Source organism: Suricata suricatta, chromosome 8 (genome assembly GCF_006229205.1).
Source record: "Suricata suricatta isolate VVHF042 chromosome 8, meerkat_22Aug2017_6uvM2_HiC, whole genome shotgun sequence".
Taxonomy (NCBI): domain Eukaryota; kingdom Metazoa; phylum Chordata; class Mammalia; order Carnivora; family Herpestidae; genus Suricata; species Suricata suricatta.
Window position 1 is genome coordinate 114,893,976 of NC_043707.1, and position 25,671 is coordinate 114,919,646.

The following is a 25,671-nucleotide window of genomic DNA, read 5'->3' on the forward strand; positions in this document are numbered from 1 at the left end:
TGCTCTCTCACTCAAAATAAATAAATAAAAGAAAAATAATGTGCCTAAAGAGATAATCGGGGGGGCGGGGGGGAGAGAAAGGAACATTGGTGAATCTGGGTAAAGGGTCTACATGATTTCTTTGAATGATTCTTGCAACTTTTCTATATGATTAAAATAATTTGAAAATAAAAAGTTAAAAAAATAAATGACACACTCTTATGTATCTATGGACTATAATAAAATAAAATGTAGTTAAGTGCATTTAAAAGGAGACATTGCAAAAGTATATTCCAATAAAGGACTGCATCTTACCCCAGTGGTTGCCACAGGAAGTGGATTGGCTGTGTAAAGGCTTCGTTTTCCATCATAAACCGGTCTACGATCCCCAAATATAGTCACTTTAAAATGCTGAACCATTGAGTCAACCACCTCCCTAAAAAAGGAAAAAAATACATTCACATAATCCTCTGCATGATGAAATACAAACATTTAACTAAGTAATTCCTGCACTATTTAAAGCTGCCAAAATTCTAAAAGTAATACATGATAAAGACATTACTTTAAGGACCATACCTTAGAACACCAGAAAGAATAATTTCTGGCAAGTGATATGAATTTCACAAGAATGAGAGAAGAATGAACCTAGTAAATTATACTTAAATCATTCTGGGCCACAGTAGACCTATAAAATATTATCCCTAGAAAATGATCCTAAACCCCTTTACCATTTCTGAGCACTACCTGACACATTCATTTCTCCATCAAGAGTCTAATGCTCTTCCCTCTGTGCTGAAATACCATCTTAATACATAGATCTATCAGAACATTTATTCCAATGTATTATAATTATTATATGCTTCACTTCTACTAGATTGTGAGATTTTTAAGAACACACCTGGACCCCCTCATTCCTTTCAACTCCCCAAATCATCCTTACAACATTATCTAACCAGCAAGAATATTCTGAAGACTGTTTTCATCTAGCAAACATTTTTATCCTATATATACTAACATGGAAAGATATTCAAGACTTTTACATTTAAAAAAAAAATGGATTTTACTGAGAATAATACTAAATATCCACAAATTAACACTTATTTTTGTACACACATTATTTGTAAAAGCAGTGGAAAGATATCTAGAAAAATATGTACCAAATACATACAGTGGTTTCCTCTGGAGAGAGAAGAATGATTTTTTTTATTTTGCTTAAATAATGTAAGTATATTATGATGGGAGTATACTCACATATTACTGGTATAATTTATAATACATTTAAAAATGTAATAAATGGGAAAGAAAAATATTGAATTCTAGCCTATGGATAGGTAGGAGAGAAAGAGGAAAAAAAGGCATTTTCTGGTACAAGATTAACCTGACCTGATACCTTGAGCAATTTTCCGCATGCACAAAATTTCTATTTTTCCCTTCTTCAAATTCATCTTGCTGAAACTACTTAAATCAAGATGAAGCCTCTTCTAAATTTTACAAAAACGATTCACTTCACTGTTCAGTTTTTACATAGAAAACAAATTTCAAAGATTTTCTGCCATTTAAGATTTTCTTTTGCAGGCATTATCATCAAGTCCAGTTTCTTAGGTGAAACTACACAGATCTAATTTCTAAGAATGCTTTGACTATTTTGTCACTTTTTACTAAACGGTTAAGCTTACCAAATCCTGGCAACCCAATCACTCAGGATCAAAATGATGGAGATTAAAGTAGCTGTGACAAAACATCTTAAGGATAAAAAGTGTTCTGATGTCTAGCACAGTATATTCTTCATCAATGTTCTAACAGTGAACAATCTACCTCAATAAATTGCTAGAACTTCCAATGGAATTTAAAGGTGAATTCAACATATCTCCGCCAAGCTATCCGGTTATCCTCCCATTCACTACTCTTTAATTATTGGTGCCTCCATCTTCCCATTTACTGAACTCAAACCTGGCTCATTTCTTCATCCAATTAGTTGCTGACCTCACCTCTCTGCAGTATTTCTTACATTAGTCCTTTGCTTTTTCATTCCCAATTATCACCATCCTAAATTATAACCTCATGTCCCAGTACCTGGATTATTTTAAGTGTCTTGGTTTTTATGCCTTTTATTTTTTTCTTCTCAAACACAACTTACATATCATTGCCAAATGAGCCCCTAAACTCTACTTTTATTTCCCAGGCACAAAAGGTTAAGTTAATCACACTCCTCAATTCATGGCTTATTATCATCATTCATCTGTGTAAGACCTCTCTTCTTTCCTTCTACCTCCATTTCCTAAGCCCCTGTACCTTCCATAAATTATTTTTTCCTAATCTTTGAACATCCTTCTATTTGTATATATTCCCATCTTAATTCTCTGGCACTAGGTTTTTAAAATGTATTTATATTGGAATGCCTGGGTGGCTCCGTTGGTTAAGTGTCCAACTTTGGCTCAGGTCATGATGTCACAGTTCATGACTTTGAGCCCCATGTCAGGCTCTGTGCTGAGAGCTCAGGGCCTGAAGCCTAGTTCAGATTCTGTGTCTCCCTCTCTCACTGCCCCTCTCCTGCTCATGTTCTCTCTCTCTCTCAAAAACAAATATTAAAAATAATAGGGGCGCCTGGGTGGCTCAGTTAAGCGCCCGGCTTCGGTTCAGGTCATGATCTCACAGTTAATGGGTTTGAGCCCCATGTCGGGCTCTGTGCTGACAGCTAGCTCAGAGCCTGGAGCCTGCTTCAGATTCTGTATCTCCCTCTCTCCCTGACCCTCCCCTGCTTACGCTGTCTCTCTCTGTCTCTCAAAAATAAATTAAAAAACATAAAAAAAATTTTTTTAGTAAGAATAAAAAAAAATAATAAAATGTATTTATATTGCTGTGGGATACTTAGTTCATTGTTTCTGTTTGATGCAAAGTCCTTCATGTGTTGTCTACCTATTCACCCAACAATTCAGAGTTTAACTGCCAGCCACCAAATACAATATAAGCAACACAGTATCTCTTACTCTGTCCCTTTATGGACTTGAATGAAAATTAATCACTGGTTATATACTCAGAAACAAAATTGTTAGGTCCAAGTGAATTTTATCAACTAAATGAACTGCCAAATTGCTCTCCAGAGTGGCTACACAATCTATATTCCTGGTGGTTCCTATTTCCCTATATCCCAGACAAGATTTGGCATTATCTAGTTATATTTTCTAATTTTTCCTAGTCTAGCAGGTGAAACTAAAAGGCTTTATTTATTTATTTTTTAATGTTTATTTTTGAGAGAGTGAAAGCATACACAAACGGGCAAGGGGCAGAGAGTGAGGGAGACAGAGGATCCGAAGCAGAGCTCCCAATATGGGCTTGAACTCACAAACCATGAGATCATGACCTGGACCGAGGCCGACACTTCACTGACTGAGCCACCCAGGTACCCCAAACTAAAGGTTTTAATTGAGATTTCTCCTATTACTAATGAATGAGCATCCCTTCATGTGCTTGTGATTCTTTTTTTGTGAATTCCCTCAGATTTCCTTCATTTTGTGAATTTGCTCACTTTTCTATTATGGCCCCAGTCTTCTTATTGAATTGAAGGAGTTTCTTTGAGTTTTCAGACATTGATTCATTGACAGGTTTAGTCATTGCAAATATCTTCTTCCAAATGTTGTATGCCAGTTGATAATGTCTATTTATCTGTTGAACTGAAATCTGTAATGTTGTATCAACAAATGAATCATTTTTCACCTTATGGTTTCATGCTTTTGATCTTTTAAGAAATACTGTCCTAATACTAAGACACAAAGATGTATTATGTTTTATTAACTTTATAGTTTTATGTACATTTTGGTCATTGATCCATCTGAGTTTCTTCTTTATAAACAGTGTTATATAACGACTCTTAATACCATCTATTAAACAGTCTATACATAATCAATTAACTAAAAATGCCATTTTGGGAGGCACCTGGGTGGTGCAGTTGGTTAAGGATCTGACTCTTGATCTCAGCTCTGATCATGATCTCATAGTTGTGAGTCGAATCCGCACCAGCATGGGATTCTCTCTTTCTCTCTGTCCCTCCCCGGCTTGTGCACTGGCGCACTGTCTCAAAATAAATTAATAAACTTAAAAAAAATAAATGCAAGGGCGCCTGAGTGGCTCATTCGGTTAAGCGTCTGACTTTGGCTCAGGTCATGATCTCATGGTTCATGAGTTCGAGCCCCACATCAGGCTCACTGCTGACAGCTCAGAGCCTGGAGTCTGCTTCAGATTCTGTTTCCCTCTCCCTCTGCCCATCCCCCACTTGCAGTCTGCCTCTCTTTTTCTCAAAAATAAATAAACTTTAAATAAATGCCATTTTTTATCTTAGTAAGTTCTCAACATATAAATGAATCTGGCAATGAATATTGCCCCAGTAGTCTATTTGTTCTTAAACCAGTGTCCTATGTTTTCACAATCACTAAAGTGTTTTATTATACTGTAACATGAGGCAAGGCAAGTTTCTTTTCTTTTTCTAAGTTAACTAGGACATTCATGGAAACTTTTAAACAGAATAAACCTCTAAAGTGCACCCCCTTCAAAAAAAACTATCAATACCATAACAAAAGAAATATATCTAGTGCCCTATATACAGTAGTAATAAAATATTTCTTAGTTAAGAAACCCTCAAGCTATCAGGTTATCTTCCCATTCACTACTCTTTAATTATTGGTGCCTCCATCTTCCCATTTACCGAACTCAAAACCTGCCCCTCATTTGGCATTTCTTAGTTAAGCCTCCCTCACTTGGGAGACACAACTAGTATGCTAAAAACCAATTCGCATATTAAAAGTTACTAAAAAAACGAAAAGAATGAACTCAATGAAAATGAAACATAGGGGCAATTGTAAAATCTAAACATTTATGTTTAAAAGCTCAACTGCAATAAGAACAGATCAGAGGATGTGACCTTACTTACTCACTGCTTTTGTGGAAAGGGGCTTTAAGGTGACTCTATGTCCAGAATGAGCTAATAGTGGGATGTAGCTTCTTCAAAATTAAGGAAATTAGATTGCATATATTTAAGTATCCCAGTATAAAGCAGGTAGCAATTCCATCACATATTATATACGTCATTTCACATCCTAAGTACTCTGTTCAATTTGGAAAAATTTAAGACCCTACAAAAATGAAATATAACCAGAAGGTAATCCCGATAGACACTCATGTAACATGAGTATACGTAAATCAAACTAAGGACTTCAAGTCCAGAATAGGAAAGGCTCATAGGAAAGTACAGAAACCTCTGGCTATTTTGATGGACTGTCATGTGATAAACTAAGCAGAAAATCTATCTTCTGTGAAAGGATAAAACTAGGACAAACAGTTGGAAAGACATAAAAAGCTAGACTTTGGAACAAAAATTTCCCTTATTTCCTAACCCCCAGAATTATTCAGAAGTAGACTACACTATCTTATAAAGTACCTGAGTTCATCTTTGCTAGAACAGTTTGAGGAGCAGTTATGTCATGGAAGATACCAACTAGAACACACCAACCAGAAGACTGAAATGAATTATGTCTGCTATCTCCTCTCACAGTAAAATTTAATTAGGGGAATACCAAATAATGAAACACTGCAGATTTTACCATGGCATCAGATATAAAAACTCCTTTATGAATAATTACATTAAACATTAATTTGACTTAATCTCTCAAAGCCTTAAAAGAATGGTGTTAGGATTCCATATACACTGGACAATTCTGACATTAAACTACCTTGCAGTTCATAATTACTAAAACCTATGTACTTATGTTTCAAAGGAAATCAGCTTTTATAAAGACCGTCATTTATTATTACGTCTCATTAATCTCTCACTAACAAGAAATAACTGAGAGATTGGGTTTACTTTGAGAGGGGGCATATGGAGAGACAGAATCTCAAGCAGGCTCTGCACTGTCAGCACAGAGCCCAATACAGGGCTCGAACCCACAAACCATAAGATCATGCATGACCTGAGCCAAAATCAAGAGTCAGAGGCTTAACTGACTGAGCCATGAAGGCACCATTTTAGAGTTTTACTTAAACTTTAGTATGCGAGCTAACAAAATGACAAATCAAGGAACTGCAAATTTTCACTCATCTCAAAGATACTGTGGCAAAGGACAATGTATTAGACTGTTCATCAGGCAGGGGCGCCTGGGTGGCCCAGTCAGTTAAGTGTCCAACTTCAACTCAGGTCATGATCTCATGGTTCATGAGTTCAAGCCCTGCATTGGACTCTGCTGTCCGTGCAGAGTCCACTTTGGATCCTCTGTCTCTCTCTCTGTGCCCCTTCCCTGCTCATAAGTACGCACGCTCTCTCTCTCTCTCCCAAAAATAATAAACCTTAAGAAAAAAAAGAATGTTCATCAGACAGGCATGTGGAACTAAAGAAAAAACTCTAAAATAGTACTTTATCTAGTCATCTATTAGGCTATAGCAGAAAGTTGCTTACTGTACTGTAAAGAAAGTTTGAACTGGGAAACTGCCAATCTGAGAAACCTTTGCAACATATGGTTAACATAAGCACTGGAGAAGATATAAGCAGACTCAGGTTTTTAGTCCCATTTTGCCACTACATTGTTATGAAAGTTACCTGGCCTCTCTGACTTTAGTTCCTTCATCAGTAAAAATGGGCTAACAGTCTAGAGGCTGCTGCAGGACTGTATGGGATATTAGTGAAAGCACTTTTGGGGGGAGAAAGCAAATATACATACTATTTTTAATTAAAAATTTAACCATAATTATCTAATAAATATACTTCAAAACTATACAGAAATACTTAAGTCTTCCAAACAACAAATAGACACAACACAATGCATTAATACAAAGAATAAATTCTGTTAATTAATATAAACTGTGAACTGAATTTTCTCTATATCATAGTTGTGGAGCTGTTTTTGTCTTATGTAAGGTTGTCTTTTATTTTAACAATGGGAAGAATCCTTTGATCTTTTGTTCAAATACAGAAATTCTAGCACAACATAAGAATAAATTGTAGTATAAAAATAAAAATAAATTTAAAAACTTTTAAATTAAAAAAGGGGGATCCACCTGGGTGGCTCAGCCAGTTAAACATTAGTTCATGATCTCGCAGTATGTGAGTTTGAGCCCCATGTCGGGCTATGTGCTAACAGCTCAAAGTCTAGAGCGTGCTGCGGATTCTGTGTCTCCCTCTCTCTCTCTGCCCCTCCCCTACTCACACTCTGTCTCTGTCTGTCTCTCAAAAATAAACACAAAGAAAATATTTTTTAAGAGAGTAAATCATAGTAAGTTTATAATAACCAAGATCCAGAAAAGATTTTAACATCTAAAGCAGTATTTAGGAAGGTGATTTGGGAAAGAAAATCTGAGTAAAGAGAAAGAAGAACTTCTAATCAATCTTTAGTGATTCTCTTTTACTAGTATCCTTTGTCTGAGAAGGAAAGAATGATACATTTTTGTAGAACCTCAGGATAGAATTTAAAAATCCTTAATATCTGGTGATTACTACAAAAATGGAAACTACCTGAGTATATTAGGTCTTACAAAGGGCTACAGCCTACCTTTCCCACTCTTACCTCAACCACCACTTCCTACATTCTGGTACCAAGTCTTTTGACTCCATCATGCTCTGGTGCACAGACTGTAAAGTAAAATTTAATATTGGTTTCAGTAAGTTCCACTTTACCACCTGACTCATACAGCAGAAAAATGGTAGGAGAGGGAAATTTTAATGTAAAAAAAGAATAAATTATTTTTGTTAATTGTTACTATATGCTCATAGAGACCCACCTTCATCTCATTTCTAGGTACCTCTTATTCTCTGCTCCCAAAAAATAGAATGAGAAATATTATTCTAGTCTATAGGAGAAGCCACAAAATAATATTTTCCCCCAAAAGTGACTATTCACATTAGTTTAGTATTCACACCTACAATAAATTAATCTGTCACTATAGTATAGACAGAAAGAAGGAAGATTGCTAAGGTCTAACAAGAAGATGAAATCACCCAGAGGCTTGCTCATAAAACACAACTAAAACAGCTGGTAGTCTCTCCTTATAGCCTTCCACACTTGAGTTTATCTTCATAACTCCTAAGTAAGTCAGAAGGCCAGCCAAATGAATACTTTTGCATCAAGATAAAGTTTAAAAGATACAGAGTAGAGAAGGGGTTATACTTTAGGTCAAATTTTTATTATTTTATAATATAAAATCTATAGTACACCAGAGCATTTTACTATAAACTATCTTCATAATAATTTCACATGGGTGTGAATTCTTTCATAAGCTTATGTAACCACACTAGCTAATCCAGTGGAGTAAATTTCTAGTCTTCACAGATAACTGCTAGATTACTTTAGATTGAAAAATCATTTTTTTAACTCAAGCTGGCTTACACTAACAACTCTATTCTAGAATACTTCTCCCCTCAGGCCACCAAGGACTTCTTAAAAAACACGGTGTCTTTGCAGTTATTACAGTCCTGGCTCCTCCGAAACAGCTTATACTTGTCCTGGTTCTCCTACCTTCCCAATCCAAGTGTCTACACTGGTAAACCTTAAACAATAGAATTCCCAGAAATCCATCCTCAATCTTGATTCTGCACACTTTCCCTAGCTTGTTTCCCCCCTCTAGCTTTTAACTATCACCTATATGCTGACACATCTCAAATCTCAATCTCTATCTTGATTTCCTGAGCTCTACACACTTATTTCCAATAATCTATTGAACTTCTCTATTTTCATCTTTCTTATGCAAGTCAACCTCCAAATATTCAAACAGAAAATTAAAAACTTGGTCCTTTTACCATATGTATTTCTGTGAAGGTTATCATTATTGTACTAGCTAGGAACTATGAAGCCTTTCCCTCTACACCTAAATCTCTCCTCCCTTCCCCTCAACACTAAATTATTCATTCATTCTTCTTCCAAATGTTACATCTAAGCCCTCCCCTTCATCACCATTGTCACTGCTGGTAGTTAAGTCTTAGAAAACACTACCTCTAATCTAGAAAAGTTAGGTACCAGAGGTGCTGGTGGGTTTGTTGGAGTATGGAGGAAAAAATAAGTATTTAATTTTCAGGGCACCTGGGTGGCTCAGTCAGTTAAGCGTCCGACTTCAGCTCAGGTCATGATTTCCCGGTTTGTGGGCTCGAGCCCCACATCAGGCTCTGTGCAGCCAGATCTGTGCAGCCAGGGCTCTCAAAGCCTGGAGCCTGTCTTCAGATTCTGTGTCTCCCTCTCTCTCTCACCTTCCCCTGCTCACACTGTCTCTCTCTCTCTCTCTCTCAAAAATAAAACATTTTTAAAAATTTAAAAGAAGTATTTAATTTTCATTTATTAATTAGAAATGAAGATTTATTAACATTCATGAATATGAATCAACACTAGTATTGTCCCTTACCCATGTCATATGATTGGAAATAACATATGGTACACCAGGAACCCTATGAGAATAATAGGACTTATGCAATATATAAGAGTTAACAGTGTGATAATGCTGTATGGTAGCAGATGATAACCACACTTTTATCTTGATAAGCAAAGCATAATGTACAGAGTTGTCAAATCACATGCTGTATACCTAAAACTAATATAACATTATATGTCAACTACACTTCAATTAAAAAAAAAAGAATCAACATTGGTATTCTCATTCATTCACTTCAGCATGTTGCAACTTATTTCAGTTCAAGCATATGGTATATATTCAGAGTTTTGGTGTATTAATCTGAAAATTTCAAATTAGTAAACATATTTTTAAATAGTTTCTTCAAAATATTGTTTCCAACTTTAATTCTTCTACAGTTACGTATATTAGGAGTAGTACATTTCCATAAATTTTAAATCTTTCAACATATGTGCACATGCATTTATTTACTTATTCTTCAGTCCATGGTCAAACATAAGTAATAGGGATCAGCAGTCAAAGATTTGAAGACTATGGATCTAGACTACTGCAACAGCCTCCCCAATGTTCTCCAGAACTCTGATCTTTCTCTTCTCTAATTCATTCGCCACACTGCCATTAGTTATGCTTTTAACTATAGATGTTCCTCATTTGCTCAAAGCCTCCAGTGGCTATTCATTGTTTCTGAATTCATAAGCCTTAGCATGCATGGATTTAAGACCCTTCATACCTTCCCCTTTGGCTAAATTTTTAGACTTGAACAACTCTGTTTATATTGGCTTATTTCTGTTACATAATATGTCATGTTTTTGCTATGTTCACTCTATATGGATTATTGTTTCTCCTGCTCCACCATTTAGTTCAGATACCATGTCGTATATCCCATCTTCCTCCCTAACTAAAAGCAGGAATCATTACTCTTTCATCACAACACATAATGCATAACTCACAGGATTTCTTACCACATACAGATTATGGAATCTGTAGCAGGGATCATCTTTTTTTATCTTGTATCTTATTGTATCCTGCATTTTTGTATCTTACAAAAAAGGAGCACAGTAAATTAAACAGTTAATGACAACAGAGATGATTTTAAAATGATCTTTAAGTTTTAAAAGTTACTGAAGAATTTAGAATTACAATTCCAGTCAGAGTCCATATATTCTTTAAATCTAGTACCAAACAGCATTCTACCTTGGTACAACTATATAGTAAATTCAGATAATTGGTTTACTGCTTAAAATTTTTTTTAATATTTATTTATTTTTGAGAGACTGAGACAAAGTGCAAGTGGAGGAGGGGCAGAGAGAAAGAGACACAGAATTGGAAGCAGGCTCCAGGCTCTGAGCTGTCAGCATAGAGCCTGATGCAGGGTTCGAATTCATGAACCATGAGATCATGACCTGAGCTCAAGTTGGAAATTTAACTGACTATGCCACCCAGGCAACTCTCAAATAATTGGTTTAAATTGATTTAATTCAATTTAAAAAAATGCAGCAGACTAAAAATTTTAAAAAATCAGGTCACATCCATTACAGAATACTAAACAGCTGTTACTATAAATGAAATCTACACAAATAAATAGATGTTAGAAATAAACCCTACCTACTAGTCCCTGATGTTTAGAAATATATTTACTTATAAAAGCATCTTTGAACTTCAAATATATTGTAGAAATATTAGCTAGATGACTAAATACTACTGAGTAATTTATCTAAATTTTTTTCAATGTTTATTTTTGAGACAGAGAGAGAGAGAGAGAGAGAGAGAGAGAGACACAGAGTGTGAGCAGGGGAGGGGCAGAGAGAGAGAGACACAGAATCTGAAGCAGGTTCCTGGGCTAAACCCAGAGATTGTGAACTCATGACCTGAACCGAAGTCGGACACTTAACCGACTGAGCCACCCAGGCACCCCCTGAGTAACTTATCTAGATGTTACTTAAAAGAATTTTTGAGATCTGAGGAGCACCTGGCTGGCTCAGTTGGTTAAATGGCTGACTCTTGGTTTCAGCTCAAGTCATGATCTCACAGTTGGTGAGTTTGAGTACAGCAGTGCAGAGCCTGTTTGGGAATCTCTCTTTTTGGCCCTTTCCTCTATCCCTTTCTCTCTCTCAAGATAAAAAATAAACTTACCAAAAGAAAAAATTCTTGAGACTTGAAATAATCACCACTTGTTAGCTTTCCTATCTTCCAAGTGATTAACTAACAAGGCAAATAAAACTTATTAACTGACATATACTGTATGGTACAGTTTCCTCCAGATAGCTAAATACTCAAAATGACAATTGTTTGATTTTCACCAGCAGTGTTTTCTGGTGTATGTTCTCTAAATCATTTTAATCAGAAGTATACTGCTCCTCAGATATGACACCAAAAGGGCAATGGGCCAAAGAAAAAATTGTTCTTCATCGAAATAAAAAATGTGCTTCAAAGGACACCATCAAGAAAGTGAAAGACATGAAGAAAAGGAGAACATTTTTACACATCTTTTATCTAATAAGGGACTTTTAATTATACTTGTAAAGAATTCCTATAACTCAGTAACAAAAAGACAAAACATCCAACTTAAAAGTAGGCAAAGAACCTGAACAGACATCTCTCCAAACATATACAAATGACAAGTACAAGAAAATATGCCCAACATCATCAACCATCAGGGAAATGCAAATCAAAGTAACAGTGAGACACTACCTAAAACTCCTAGGATGTTTATAATAAGATGACAGATAACAAATGGTAGCAATGATACAGAGAAACTTTAATCATCATACACTGCTAGTGGGAATGTAAAATGATGCAGCCAGTTTGGAAAAGAGTCTGGCAGTTCCTCAAAAGGTTAAACGGTTACCAAATCATTCCACTCTTAGCAATACACCCAAAAGAAATGGAAACATATGTCCACACAATCTTGTATAGAAATGTTCATAGCATTATTCATACATGCTAACAACTCATATGTCCATCAACTGATGAATCAATAAACAAGATATCCATACAACGGAATATTATTCAGTAATAAAAAGGGATGAAGTACTGATACATGCTACAACATGGACGAACCTTAAAAACATGTGAAGTTAAAGAGGTCAGTCACACAAAAGGCCACATATTATATGGTTCCATTTATGTGAAATACCCAGGAAAAGCAAATCTCTAGAGACAGAAAGTAGGTTAGTGGTTGGCAGGGGCTGTGGGGTAGGAGTGGGAAGGCAATGGTAAGTGACTACTAAGGAGTAAAAGGGTTTCTTTTTGGGAGGATAAAATGTTCTAAAACTTAACTGTGGTATATGTTAAGTAACTAGAATTTAAATAAACACTTAAAAAATTATCAAGGTAACTGTGGTGATGGTTATACTCTAAACATACTAAAAACTACTGAATTATACACTTTGTAAGTGAACTGTATAGTACGTGAATTTCATATAAATGAAGTTATTTTATTTTATTTAAATTTTTTTTTATTTTTTTAATGTTTCATTTATTTATTTTTGATAGAGAGAGATAGAGCATGAGACGGGGAGCAGCAGAGAGAGAAGGAGACACAGAACTGGAAGCAGGCTCCAGGCTCCGAGCTAGCTGTCAGCACAGAGCTCGATGCAGGGCTCAAACCCAAGAACGTGAGATCTGACCTGAGCCGAAGTCGGAGGCTTAACCGACTGAGCCACCCAGGCGCCCCTGAAGTTATCATTTTTAAAAAGTTATGCTCCTCTCCTGGCATATTACCTATTTACAACACTGTGTCAATGACATTCCTAATAACAGCAGAAAGGGAGTTCTTTCCAACACTCGGATCTGAGATTTCCATTTAAAAGCCAAAATGGAATCAATATATAGATTTATTTTTTCCTTCTAAAATTCAATCATCAATCTTACACCACACCATATGCAATATGCACAAATATTTGGCACTATATCACAAATTACAACAAGAGTAACAGTGATCATAATAGTACAATGACGATAAGATAATGTTTCATTTATAAAAGAAAACTGAACCAAAAAATATTCAACCACAGGAACACCAGGGTGGCTCTGTCGATTAAGCGTCCGATTTCAGCTCAGGTCCATGAGTTGAAGCCCCGCATCGGGCTCTGTGTTGACAGTTCGAAGCCTGAAGCCTGCTTCAGATTCTGTGTCTCCCTCTCTCTCCATCCCTCCTCCACTCACATTCTGTCTCTCTTTCTCTCTCTCAAAATTAAATAAACATTCCAAAAAAAAAAAAAAAAATTCAACCACAATCTAATACTATCTTAAAATTCCTTCAACTCTATTCATGTTCAACAATAACAGAGCTTGCAATTATAATCATGCTTTTATACAATTTTTCCCATGTATCTACTTCACTACTTAATGATTTTGAGTAAGTGCATAACAATCTATTTGAAGCTTATCCTGATACATATTTAGCAGCTGGATAAACTAGCATAAAACCTCAAGTTAAAGAATTTATACTCTAGGTCAGTGTTTCTAAAAATATTTGATTTTTAGTTATCAAGACCATTCACTTAAAAACACTGGAAATATTTAAAATCTTCTTAACAAACATGCTTTTACCAAATGATCATTTTCAATCAAAATCATTAAACTGGCAAAAAAGCAACACACACACACACATAGCCTAAAGGGGTGAGGAAAGGACAAAAACAAGCAACAGAAAGAAAATCTGAAGTAGAGAAGTTGACTCACAAAGTGACTCACAAGCATTTCCTGGGTATTTTGTCCAAGAAAACTCTGACTAAAGTGGAAACTTGTTTGGCTACAATCCATCATTCTACTATTATGATGAATGCCATGGTGCCAAATATTTGAGCATGTGGCATATGGATAAGAAAAACCTCCTATGTGTTGATTTAAATACTGGGGCATTTTGGCCCGTATCTGTTTAACTAATATGGAATAGGAATTATCTAGCTGAATCTAGTTCCTTCTAACTTCTTGAACTCTAGCTGTTGAAGAGTAGGAACTGAACGAATTTCAGAAGTCTACCAATGATTTTAACTGACTAGTTATGTAGTAATACTGCAGAAAGGATAAAGGCTAGTCTTTTGAAGGACTAAAGGCAGTAAGTTTTACAGATGCTAAAATAAAATCAAGTCATTATTATTAACAAAGAAACAAAGAATAAAGTTGATTTGTATCATTTTAAGAATCTCAAAGAAATCCTGTAGCTCCCATGAAAACTCAAATTAAAGATAAAGGATAAAAAACTTCCACTTGGAAATGTCTAGATTACAGATGCTTTACTCCTACTGGCAAACAACATAAAAAGACAAAATACAATTAGGGAAGTAAATTTAAACCAGAATGTACACACCAAATTATTACATATATTTTCCCCCCCAAACTTAACCAACATGTGAAATTCTATACTATTTAATTTCTTTTTTTTTTTAAAGTAGGCTCCATGCCCAATATGGAGTTGAACTCACAACCCCAAGATCAAGAGTCAGATGCTCTACTGAGTCAGCCAGGCACCCCAGTTTCTTACACACTTACACAATATACAAATAACCCCGTCATTCCTATCAAAAATAAAAAGTTAGATCAGAGAAGGAACAAACTTAATAAATAATTTTGTTTTTTTAAACCTAGTATTACACTAGTCCCTTAGATTCCTCTGAAAAACTAAAACTCTCAGCTGACATGTCTCTAAGCTCCAAGCCTCTATTTCCCATTATTCTCTCAATTATAACCCATATTGTCTTTAAAGCAATTTTGTTTTCCTAACATTTTCATATGATTCTCCTACTTAATAAATAAACAACTTCATTCTTTATTATATACTGCTAAAATTAGGGGTTGTTCTTTTGGATAGGGCAAGGGGGAAAGACAATAGTAAGGAATTCAGTTCAGAAATATCTGCCTTAGGAGAAATATTTACCAATGCTCAGTCGGTTGAGCATCTGACTCTTGATTTTGGCTCAGGTAATGATCTCAGGATTGTGGGATCAGGACCCATGTCAGGTTCTGTGCTGACAGTACACAGCCTGCTCGGGATTCTCTCTCTCCCTCTCTCCCCCACCTGCAGTCTCTCTCAAACTAAAGAAGAAATATTATTTAATAATAATAAGAATATTATTTAATATTAGATATTAATATACTAGTTAATATATTTATATTAATATATAAGTAATATTATTTATTGATAATAAAAATAAATATCTGCCCTAGACCAGTTAAAAGATTTACTTAGACTAATAAGTGCCTTTTTAAAATATAAACATCAGGGGGACCTGGGTGGCACAGTTGGTTAAGTGCCTTGATTTGGGTTCATGTCATCATCACATGGTTCATGAGACTGAGTCTTGCACTGGGCTCAATGTGGAGCATGGAGCCTGCTTGGGACTCTCTCTCTCTCAAAAATAATAAAAATATTAAAAAATAAAATAAAATATGGGGCACTTGGGTGACTTGGTCTGTTAAGCATCCGACTCATGATCTTGGCTCAGGTCATGATCTCATACTTCCAGGGATCAAGCCCCTAGTCAGGTTCTGTTTTATTAGCGTGGAGCCTCCCTGGGATTATCTCTCTCCCTCTTTCTGTCTCTCCCAAGTGCGTGTTTGCTCTCTCTCTCAAAATAAATAAACATTAAACAAAATAATAGAAAAATAAAATGTTAGACATCAACCAAATGGGCCAGGATTATCCTTCAAATTTACAGATTAACATCCCAGTTTTGAAAACCAAGAAAAAGGAAATTTGAGAGTATGGCATGAAGATAGTTAGGTCCCCATAAGCAGGTGGCTAACAGAAAGACAGAAAAGAGTGAGAGGAAGGACTCTAAGACAAGGACCAGCCTAAAGACCTTAGGAGAAAAGGGTAGGGCACTGAAAATCTCTATCTAGACAAACATAGCCCTTTAAAATGTCCAGTTCTCTTTCCTGCCCCCCACCATCATGCTCATCTCATTTTACTTTTATAAGCTTTTCATTCACTCTATTTATTATGTACCAATCATCAAGCTAGTTATCAGTGCTACAAAGATAATGAAAAAAGAGTATTCCTTTTTATGAAGATGTTATACTGTGAGAAGAGGAAAGCAACAAGTAACCACAAAACACTAAAAATACTATAACAGGATTGTACACCAACTACTGTGAGGCCACAGAAGAATGACCTACCTCTGACTACAGAGTTCAAAAGAGGTATCTTAAAACAACAGAAGTTTGCCAGATAGGTAAGGGCAGAGAGGACATTCCAGGTAAGACTGCAGAATATGGTAAAGGATATAGATTAGAGCCAAAGTAAGAAGGGTATGTTATATTAAATTTGAGATGTCATTCTGTAGGCCACAGGGAGTTTAAACTTTATAATAGGGGAATGACTTCAGAAAGAACTCTGCATTCCACATTATTACATTCATATGGTGGTTTGGGGTTTTTTTTTTTTCCCATGTTATAGCAAAGTTTCTTAGTGCTCATTCATGTTGTATTTCTCATGTGTCTTATCTAAATAACAAATTTTTTTTAAGTTTTTAAAAAATGTTTATTCATTTTTGAGAGATGGAGAGAGACAGAGCATGAGTAGGAGAGGGATAGAGAGAGACAGGGGGAGTAGGGGAGACACAGAATGTGAATCAGGCTCTAGGCTCTGAGCTGTCAGCACAGAGCCCGATGTAGGGCTCAAACCCATAGACTGCGAGATCATGACCTGAGCTCAAGTTGGGACTCTTAACCAACTAAGCTACTCAGGTGCCCCTTTTCTTAATGTTAATTTATCATAGAGACAGAGAGAGAGAGAGACAAAGAAACTGAAGCAGAGTCCAGGCTCTGAGCTGTCAGCGCAGAGTCCGAAATGGGGCTCGAAACCATGAACTGAGAGATAATCTGAGCCAAAGTCAGAAACTCAAATGACTGAGTCACCAAGGCACTCCTAAATGATGAATTTCTTCATAGCAAGAACTACCTGTGTCTTAAATGAAGACTCTTAATAATACTTATTGAATAAGAAAAAAACTGGTATAAACCAAAATACTAAGGTGAGTATCACTGTTTTCTAAGTGTTTTGATCATATGTCTTGTTTTGTTTTGCTTTTTAAAAAAATTTATTTATATATTTTGAGAGGGAGAGAGACAGTAAGTGGGGGAGGGGCAGAGAATCCCAAGCAGTCTCCACATTGCCAGCATGAAGCCCAACTTTGGGCTTGAACTCGCAAACTGCGAGTCATGTCATAAGTGCCATTTATATTCCCTTATTACCTAATCCACAACCATACACACACACACACACACACACACACACACACGTACATATGAACATACATTTGGGGGAGGTGAGAGAAGTGGCTTACTGAAAGCAGATGGATAAATGTTTCTATATCATATGTACTTGTTCTTACATAAGAGGAAGGAAAGGCAGAAGTTGAGGACCAGAACAGAAAGCATGAAACATGACAACCACCATCTCTACCCACTACTACTACCATTCCACCATCTTACAGGGATAAATAAGGTGGGGGTGGAAAGGGAAGAAAAAAGAAAGCACAGATATGTTAACCAATAGCAGTGGAAAAGATGCTTAGTCTGATCTCAAGAGTACTTAAAAAGGAGTTAGACCTTCTCTATTATCATAGAGAAAACACGTGAGTTCATGTTATAATGAGAAATTTTCAAGGCTATTTTTAGATTTTCCCCAATGTCATACCTCTGAAGTACAATTTCAAAACATATTACCACGTGTGCTTGGTCAAACCATTAAATTTTACCATTTTTATTATATATGAAACATATATGTAATTACCAAAGCAAAGAAAATAATTTTTATACCATTTACCATTTTTATTATATATGAAAATAAATGTAATTACCAACAGCAAAATAATCTCCATGACTTCATGATTCTTACCTGTTTACTCTCCTAGGACACTTGTCTGGTTTAATATCTACCTCATAGAGGTAGACATCAATCTTTGGGATTTCAACTTGAAAACAGTTAGCCAGCAATTTAATGGGTTTGCCCATGGTGCCATAGCCAGGTCTTCTGGGCACCATGAGTAGGGGCTGGGCCCCAACGGGTCCTGCCAAAGAAAGGGTAAAAATAGAGTAACACTGTTATAAACTGCATTTGATAATCTTGTCAATATGAGTATATTAGAAGTTCAAGTATAGCTGATAATGGTTGAAGCCTAGTGGTAAAAGATGATAGCATTTCTAACACTTCAACTTTTTTCTCCCCAACATACTGTCCTCATTTCAACAGACACACAAACAAAAAATGGTACCTGTGAAAGGTTGTTTTCAAAGGGGTAGAAAGAAGGGAAGGACAACCATACAAACTCAGGCGAGCATGAGCAAATACAAATCAGACCAAAAGAGTGTGAGACCAAAATCAAAGTACTAAACTCAAAGTATGTTATAATAACGACATGAACAAATGAGCAAAATACCATAAAATAGGATACACTACAATAAAGGATCAATACAATAATAAGAATCAACAAAGTCAGTATTTTGAAAATTATTTGAAAAGATAAACAAAACTGATAAACACTGATTTTTTTTCTTATTTTAGTGAAAGAGCAAGTGGAGGAGTGAAGCAGAGATGAGTATGGAGAAGGGAGGAAGGGAGGGAGAAGAAAGGAAAAAAGGGAGGGAGGGAGGGAGTGATGAAGAGACTGAATCTTAAGCAGACTCCATACTCAGTGCAGAGCCTGCTGCAGGCAGGGCTCAATCCCAAGACCCTGGAATCATGATCTGAGCCAAAATCAAGAGCTGGATGCTCAACCAACTGAGCCACCCAAGTACCCCCAGGTAACACTGATTTTTAAAAGAGGAGAAAAAAGGTTTAAGTGACCAATTTAACTGAAAAAAAAAAAATCAATAAATTTTCATGTTTGGTGAAACAAGCAAATTACTAAAGAAATATAGGTTACTGATGCACAAAGGATATAAAATTTGAAAAGTCCTCTGTTGTATAACTGTAAAATAGAAAACAATATGGTGGTTCCTTAAAACATGAAAAATAGAATTACTATATGATCAGTAACTCTACTTTAGGGTATATTCCCAGAAGAACTCAGAGTATTGAAATGATAACTGTATACCTTTGTTCACAACACCATGATTCACAACACTGAAGAGGTAGAAGCAACTTAAGGGTCCACTGATGGATGAATGGAATTCTGACACATGCTACAACATAGATGAACCTTGCAGATGTTATGCTACATGAAATAAACCAATCACAAAAGGACACTGTAGGATTCCACTTATTAATACCTATAGTAGTCAAATTCAGAGACAAAAAATACAAGGGTGGTTGCCAGGAGCTGGGATAAAGGGAGCGTGGGGAATTGTTGCTTGGTGGGTATAGACGCGATTTTGCAAGATGAAAAGAGTTCTGGAGAATAGTCGCACACAATGTGAATATACTTAAATAGCCTTGAACTGTATACTACAAAGGTGCTAAGATGGTAAATTTAATGTTATGTATACTTTGTTAAAGTTTAAAAACACCTTAAGGGCACTTGGGTGGCTCAGTCAGTTAAGCAGCGACTTCGGCTCAGGTCATGATCTCGTGGTTTGTGAGTTTGAGCCCCGAGTCAGGATCTGTGCTGACAGCTTAGAGCCTGGAGCCTGCTTTGGATTCTGTGTCTCCCTTTCTCTCTGCTCCTTCCCTGCTCACACTCTGCCTCTCTCTCTCTCTCTCTCAAAAATAAGTAAACATTAATTTTTTTAATAAAATAAAATAAGAACACCTTAAATAATATCTAGCATTAAGATTTTAAAGCTCAAACTGCAGCTTTGTTAAATGAAATTCAAACAAATCCAGTTAATAAATGTTACCTGAATGAACTTACATTTAAAATATCTGAAAAGTCCTGTAATTATTTTTAAAAATGAAATCTACAATTAAAAATAATTCCAGAGGGCACCTGGCTGTCTCAGTTGGTATAGCATTCAACACTTGATCTCAGGGTGGTGAGTTTGAGCCCCACATTGGGTGTAGAGATTACTTAAAAGTAAAATCTTTAAAATATATATATATTTCCACACATAAGCTAAACGATTCCAAATCCAGATGATTCTGCTAGAGAATTATGTCAAAAATTCAAGAAAAAATAATACTGATCTTATACAAACTCGGAGATTAGGAAAAAATATATACCCCAACTTATGATCCCAGAAAAACCCTTACAAGAACATTATGAAAAATAAATAAAATCATAAAACAGTATCACTCATGAATATACATGCAAAAATCCTAAACAAAATGTTAACAAAGTAAATCTAGCAATATATCAAAAGTATAATGCTTCATGCAAAAAACAAATTTATATCAGGAATTAAAAGTTGGGTTAACTCATTTTTTAACTGTGGATGAAAGTACATTAATGTGCTGTCTATGTCAGGTTTTGGGGTTTTTTTTTTAGTTTTGTTTTCATATATTTGTAAAACCTCTTCTGAGGATATTATCTTTCCTGTTATCCTAGATAATACTGACAATATCATAGGTAACATTGAGTAATTCTAGACCAGGTCATAGTTGTGGCTCTGCCATTTATCTAACCATTTGATCTTTATCAAATATTAGTAGCCCTGAAACTCCTATTTTCTGATCTATAAAATGAGAATACCTGATTTGCCTTTTTCTTATGAATCTTGTCATGGTCCAATTAGAAAACACGCAATAGCAGGGTACCTGGATGGCACAGTCAGTAGAGGAGCATGCAACTTTTGATCTCAGGTTGTGATTTGAGCCCCACATTGGGTGTGGAGATTACTTAAAAATAAAATGAAAGAAAGGAAGGAAGGAAGGAAGGAAGGAAGGAAGGAAGGACGGACGGACGGAAGGAAGGGTGCCTAACTGGCTAAGTCAGTTGAGCATCCCACTCCTGATTTCAGTTCAGGTCATGACCTCAGAGTCATGGGATCAAGACCTGTGTTGGACTCCGCATTGAGCATGGAGCCTGCTTAAGATTCTCTCTCCGCCCCTCTCCCTGACTTGCATGCTCTTTCTCTAAAATAAAAAATAGGTTTAAAAGTAATAAAAATATAAGTTTATATGGTTTCTTTGATCACTACCCATCCTTTACTACCCCAGTAGTCTCCCTTCTTGAGGTTTCAAATTTGTCTTTTGTTATTCTAACGTATGTCATTAAGTAGTGTTACACAAAAAGGCATGGATTTTCAAAGCCCTTGCACATTTAAAAAATGTCTGTTACCTTCATATACAAACAACCTGAATTGAACCCATACTTTTAACAATTTGATCTTCAAATTTCCATAGACACATCATCTAAAATTTGGCATTATGGATTGCTTTTTCTGGATGCATTCTTTATATTTAAGACTTGAAAACCCATAAATATGACTTTATGTGGTTCTGTTAGGTTTGCTTGGAACATAAAATATGCTCAGTTTTCAGTTGAGATCACTATTTCAGAAGAATTTCTTGTTATTTCTTTATTCATTTTTATCTTTTCCAAATACCTCTAAAATTTGCTTTCAGCAGGCTGCACACATGGATTCTATGGCCAACCCAGTTGTTACTACAGCCCTGTAAATATAGTTGTTTATAAATGTTTTACGATTTTCAATCAACAGTTCAATATCTGAAGTCTGTGATTTTGTCTCATTGTCTGTTGTCTTTCTTGCTCATGGTATCTTGTTAACATGTATGTCTAGATGGTGATTGTACTTGAAAAGCAGTTTGTATAAATAATTTCAGAACTAGGATAAAGATATATTCCTCAAAAAAAGATCTGCATTTGTTTCTGTCAGGTCCCTGGCAGTCCAGTACAACTTAAAACAAATGCAAGATTACAGTCTAGGCTTCCAGAGAGGGTTGTTCACTTCGAGATTATTCTCACCATGAGCATAGCATTTGAGGGCCCCAGCTTATGGCACAGAAGTATCCTGTATATTCTCACGTGCAGTTCACTCCACACCTTCAAGGCATCAAAATCTAATGTTTCCAAAACTAGTAAATGCTATCAGGGAAAAAGTGGCTTTTAAGGTCATTACTTTTCTAGGTTTCCTTTTCTCTTCCATTTTGGCCTGGTAATTACAGGCACACACCACAAAACTGAATTTTTTCCTATAAAATACTTATTGGTTTTTATTTTTATTTTTAAATATTTATTTTGAGAGAGACAGAGTGCGAGCCAGCAGGTGCACACAAGTGGGGGAGGGACAGAGAGAGGGACAGTGAGAATCCCAAGCAGGCTCCATGCAGTCAGCACAGAGCCTGACACAGGGCTGGATCATATGAACCAGGAGATCACAATCTGAGCCTAAATCAAAAGTTGGATGCTTAACTGACTGAGCCACCCACGCACCCTAAACTTCTTAGAATATGCTTAAACATGTTTTGATGTAATTTTTTCGGATTATTTTTATATCGCAAATGTTTATATTAGGTCCCCCAAACTCAATACAGCTTTTGTTTTTAAAGCAAGACAATGGGGGCGCCTGGGTGGCTCAGTCGGATGAGCATCTGGCTTCAGCTCAGGTCATGATCTCATGGTTTGTGGGTTCGAGCCCCATGTCGGGCTCTGTGCTGACAGCTAGCTCAGAGCCTGGAGTCTGCTTCAGATTCTGTGTCTCCCTCTCTGTCTCTCAAAAATAAATAAAAAACAGGAAAAAAAATAAAAAATAAATAAAAAAAAATAAAGCAAGACAATGTGTGAAGAAAAGTTTCATGTTATACTGCAGTGCAACTGGTAGAATATCAGTCATCACACATACAGATTTCTCTTTTAATTTAATGTTTATTTGCTTTTGAGACAGATAAGGAGACAGAGTGTGAACAGGGGAAGGGCAGAGAGAGAGGGAGACATAGAGTCTGAAGCAGGTTCCAGATTCTGAGCAGTCAGCACAGAGCCCATCATGGGGCTTGAACTCACAAACAGCAAAATCATGACCTGAGCTGAAGTCGGACATTTAACTACTGAGTCACCCAGGCACCCTCAAGATTTTTTCTTTAAGTAATCTCTACACCCAATGTGGGGCTTGAACCAACACCCCAAGATTGAGACTTGTACACTCTACCAACTAACCCAGTCAAGTGCTCCACATACAAGTTTTTTAAAACCTGCTAAGTACCTAAGAAGGGACTGTGCTGCTGGTGCTTTAAAAAAAAAAGAAGTCATGAAGTCTTGTGGTAACCACAAAGCAAAACCCTACAGCAGACATACAAAAGATAAAAAGAAAGGAACCTAAGTACCCATTAAAGAAAATCATCAAAGCACAACGGAAGAGAACAAAGAAAGGACGGGAGGAAATACAAAACAGCCTGGAAACAATTAGCAAAATAGCAATTAAGTACATACCTATCAATAATTACTTTAACTGTAAATGGACTAAGACACAGAGAGGCTGAATGAATTAAAAAAAAAAAAAAAAGACCCATCTATATGCTGCCTACTAGAGACTCACTTCAGATGTAAAAACAAAGATTTTAAGTGAAGGGCTGAAAGAAATATATTCCATGCAAATAAAAATTAAAAAATCATCTCCAAGACTCCTGTCAAGGAGTTTACCACCTATGTATTCTTCCAGGACTTTGATGGTTTCAGGTCTTAGGTTCAAGTCTTTAATCTAGTCTGAGTTCATTTTTGTGTACACCGTTAAGATAGGGATGCAGTTTCATTTCTCTCTATGTGGTTGTACAGTTTTCCCAACACCATTTATTGATGAGACAGGCTGTCCTCTCCCCACTATGTAATGCTCTTGGCTCCTCTGTAACCATATACATGTAGGTTTATTCCTGAATTTTCTATTTTGTTCCATTGACTTACGTAACGCTTTTTGTGCCAATACCATACTGTTTTGATTACTATAGCTTTGTAATATAGTGTGACATCAGGGAACATGATGCCTCCATTTTTATTCTTTCTCAAGACTGCTTTGGCTATTTGTGGTCTTCTGTGGTTTGTGGTTCGATACAAATTTTAGGATTGTTTGTTTTACTTATGTAGAAGATGTCATTGGAATCTTGACAGGCACTGCATTGAACCTGTAGACTGCTTTTAGGTAGTACGGACATTTTTACAATATTAAGTTTTTTCAATTCATGAGCATTTTCCATTTACTTGTGTTATCTTCAATTTCTTTTATCAATGTCTTACAATTTTCAGTATACAGGTCTTTCATCTCCTTGGTTAAATTTAGTCCTAAGTATTTTACTCTTTTTGATTCAATTGTAGATGATATTGCTTTCTTAATTTCTCCTTCTGATAGATCCTTATTTAGCATAAAAATACAACAAATTTTTGTATACTGATTTTGTATCCTGCAACTTTACTGAATTCATTAGCTATAACAGGTTGTTTTTTTGGTGGGTTCTTTCAGGTTTTCTATATATAATATCATGTCATCCACAAATAGTGACATCTATACTGCTTCCTTTCTGAAATGTCTTTTGCTTCTGTTTGCCTAATTGTTCTGCTAGTATTTCTAGTACTACGTTGAATAAAAGTGGCAAGAGTAGGCATCTTTATCTTGTTCCTGACTTTAGAGAAAAAACTTTTAGTTTTTCACTTTTGAATATGGTATTGGGGGTGGCCTTATCATATATGGCCTTTATTACATTGAGGTATATTCAGCTGCTGAGGTATGTTCAGTTGCCTTATTTTAAAAATGAGATAAAACCTGGGGTACCTGGGTGGCTCAGTCAGTTAAGTATCTGACTTCAGCTCAGGTCATGATCTCGTGGTGCATGAGTTAAAGCTCTGCATAGGGCTCTTTGCTGTTAGAATAGAGCCTGCTTGGGATTCTCTGCCCCCTCTCTCTGCCCCTCCTCTGCTTGCTCTCTCTCAGAAATAAATGCTTTAAAAAATGAGATAAAACTATACATTTGCTTGGTACTAAGTCAGGAAAAAAAACTGTAGCTCTTCAACAAATATTAACAGGCATCTCCCACATTTCACACAATACACTAAGTGCACTTGCCTGCATTAAGCACCCACTATTTGGGATGGAAGTACAGAGGGAAAGAGGTATATAGAAATTTTGCCCCTTCATATCTATTTCAGAGACAGACTTACCAAATCAAAGGGTAGGAAGACAACTGTTTTTCTGACTCTTGATATTTACTGCCAAGCTGTCATGGGAACACATCATTAAACACCAGTTCTTACCTTCCGCAGAATTAGGCATTAGTTTCAAAATACCTTCTATGTGTTAAAAATTAACTTTCTGGGGGCAACTGGGTGGCTCAGTCAGTTAAGCGGGGACTTCGGCTCAGGTCACGATCTCACAGTTCGTGGGTTCGAGCCCCACATCAGGCTCTGAGCTGACAGTTCAGAGCCTGGAGCTTGCTTCGGAATGTGTCTCTCCCAATTTCTCTGACCCGCCCCCCTGCTCATCCTC

The 25,671-nt window shown here is 36.2% G+C and overlaps 1 protein-coding gene across 5 annotated transcripts in view; it reads right to left on the minus strand.

Moving 5' to 3' along the window:
* Nucleotides 1–25,671, minus strand: part of AGO3 (argonaute RISC catalytic component 3) — a 119,645-nt gene that overhangs the window by 81,879 nt on the left and 12,095 nt on the right. For 4 of the 5 annotated variants that reach the window (XM_029949241.1, XM_029949239.1, XM_029949238.1 and 1 more), the window contains exons 2-3: nt 18,203–18,374; nt 295–415 (exon numbers count right to left, since the gene is read on the minus strand). In XM_029949241.1, the coding sequence (XP_029805101.1) occupies nt 295–415; nt 18,203–18,374 (293 nt within the window). Of the gene's footprint in view, nt 1–294; nt 416–7,526; nt 7,592–18,202; nt 18,375–25,671 lie in introns of those variants that run through there. The other variant, XM_029949240.1, reaches the window with a different exon arrangement.